This window comes from Penaeus vannamei, unplaced genomic scaffold, assembly GCF_042767895.1.
Source record: "Penaeus vannamei isolate JL-2024 unplaced genomic scaffold, ASM4276789v1 unanchor581, whole genome shotgun sequence".
Classification (NCBI taxonomy): domain Eukaryota; kingdom Metazoa; phylum Arthropoda; class Malacostraca; order Decapoda; family Penaeidae; genus Penaeus; species Penaeus vannamei.
The window spans coordinates 53554-55000 of record NW_027213585.1 but is presented as its reverse complement, the minus strand read 5'-3'; the positions used below and the strand labels follow the sequence as shown (position 1 = coordinate 55000).

At 45.8% G+C, this 1447-nt stretch overlaps 1 protein-coding gene across 1 annotated transcript in view; it reads left to right on the top strand.

Annotated features, from left to right (window-relative positions):
* Nucleotides 1–941, top strand: part of LOC138861032 (mucin-6-like) — a gene marked incomplete at its 5' end in the record, with an annotated part of 1431 nt that extends 490 nt beyond the window's left edge. Inside the window, one exon of the mRNA XM_070119728.1 lies at nt 1–941. This exon is cut by the window's left edge and continues 490 nt beyond it. Within this exon, the coding sequence (XP_069975829.1) occupies nt 1–941 (941 nt within the window).
* Between the last annotated feature and the right edge of the window lie 506 nt (nt 942–1447).

Here is a 1447-nt window from a genome sequence, read left to right as displayed (position 1 = left end):
CCCCCACACATCCTCACAACCCCCACACCTCCTCACAACCCCCACACCTCCTCAAAACCCCCACACCTCCTCAGAACCCCCACACCTCCTCACAACCCCCACACATCCTCACAACCCTCACACATCCCCACAACCCTCAAAAATCCTCACACATCCTCACAACCCCTACACATCCCCACACCTCCTCACAACCCCTACACATCCCCACACCTCTTCACAACCCACACACATCCTCACAACCCTCACACATCCTCACAACCCCCAAACATCCTCACAACTGTCACACATCCTCACAACCCCCACACATCCTCACAACCTTCACATCCTCACAACCCTCAAAATCCTCACAACCCCCAAACATCCTCACAACCTCCACACCTCTTCACACCTCCTCACGACCCCACACATCCTCACAACCCCCACACATCCTCACAACCCCCACACATCCTCACAACCCCCACACATCCTTAAATACCCACACATCCTCACAACCCCCACACATCCTCACAACCCTCACACATTCTCACAACCCCCACACATCCTCACAACCTTCACATCCTCACAACCCTCACAACCCCCACACATCCTCACAACCCTCACACATTCTCACAACCCCCACACATCCTCACAACCTTCACATCCTCACAACCCTCACATCCTCACAACCCCCACACATCCTCACAACCCTCACACATTCTCACAACCCCCACACATCCTCACAACCTTCACATCCTCACAACCCTCACATCCTCACAACCCCCACACATCCTCACAACCCCCACACATCCTCACGACCCTCACAACCCCAACACATACTCACAATCCCCACACATCCTCACAACCCCCAAACATCCTCACACCTCCTCACAACCCCCACACCTCCTCACAACCCTCACACATCCTCCGTTCTCGAAAATGTTCCGCGATCGTTCTCAGGATAAACAATTTCAAAAAATCACATTCTTTCGAGGTCAGTCATAGGACTCCGGGAACGTTAATGAAGAAAAGTCTTTTAACACGAAGGAGAAGAAAAAAATCCTATAAATCCTATGGCGAAGAAAGTCTTAAAATAACAAACTGGACTGATTTTTATTGTCTTTTTTAGTGTTATATATATGTTTTTTTTTTGGTTCTTAGTTTTTGTTGTTGTTGTTGTTGTTTGTTTTGATTGTTTTTGTCTTGTGTGTTTTTTGGTTGTTGTGTGTCTGTTGGTTTTCATTGTCTCTCATTTTTTACATTGATTTTATCGTGTATTTCTTCTATACCATTTTTTCTTCCTTTTTCTATTTTTTATGTTTTCCTATTGTTTCTATCTCTATCTATTCTTCCTTATCCCTCCACAAATTCCTTCTCTTTCCGTCTGTTCTCTCATCCTCATTATTTTCCTCATATTATCCTCGCCTATCATCTTAAAGCAATAATAAATATGCGGATAAATCGCATAAAA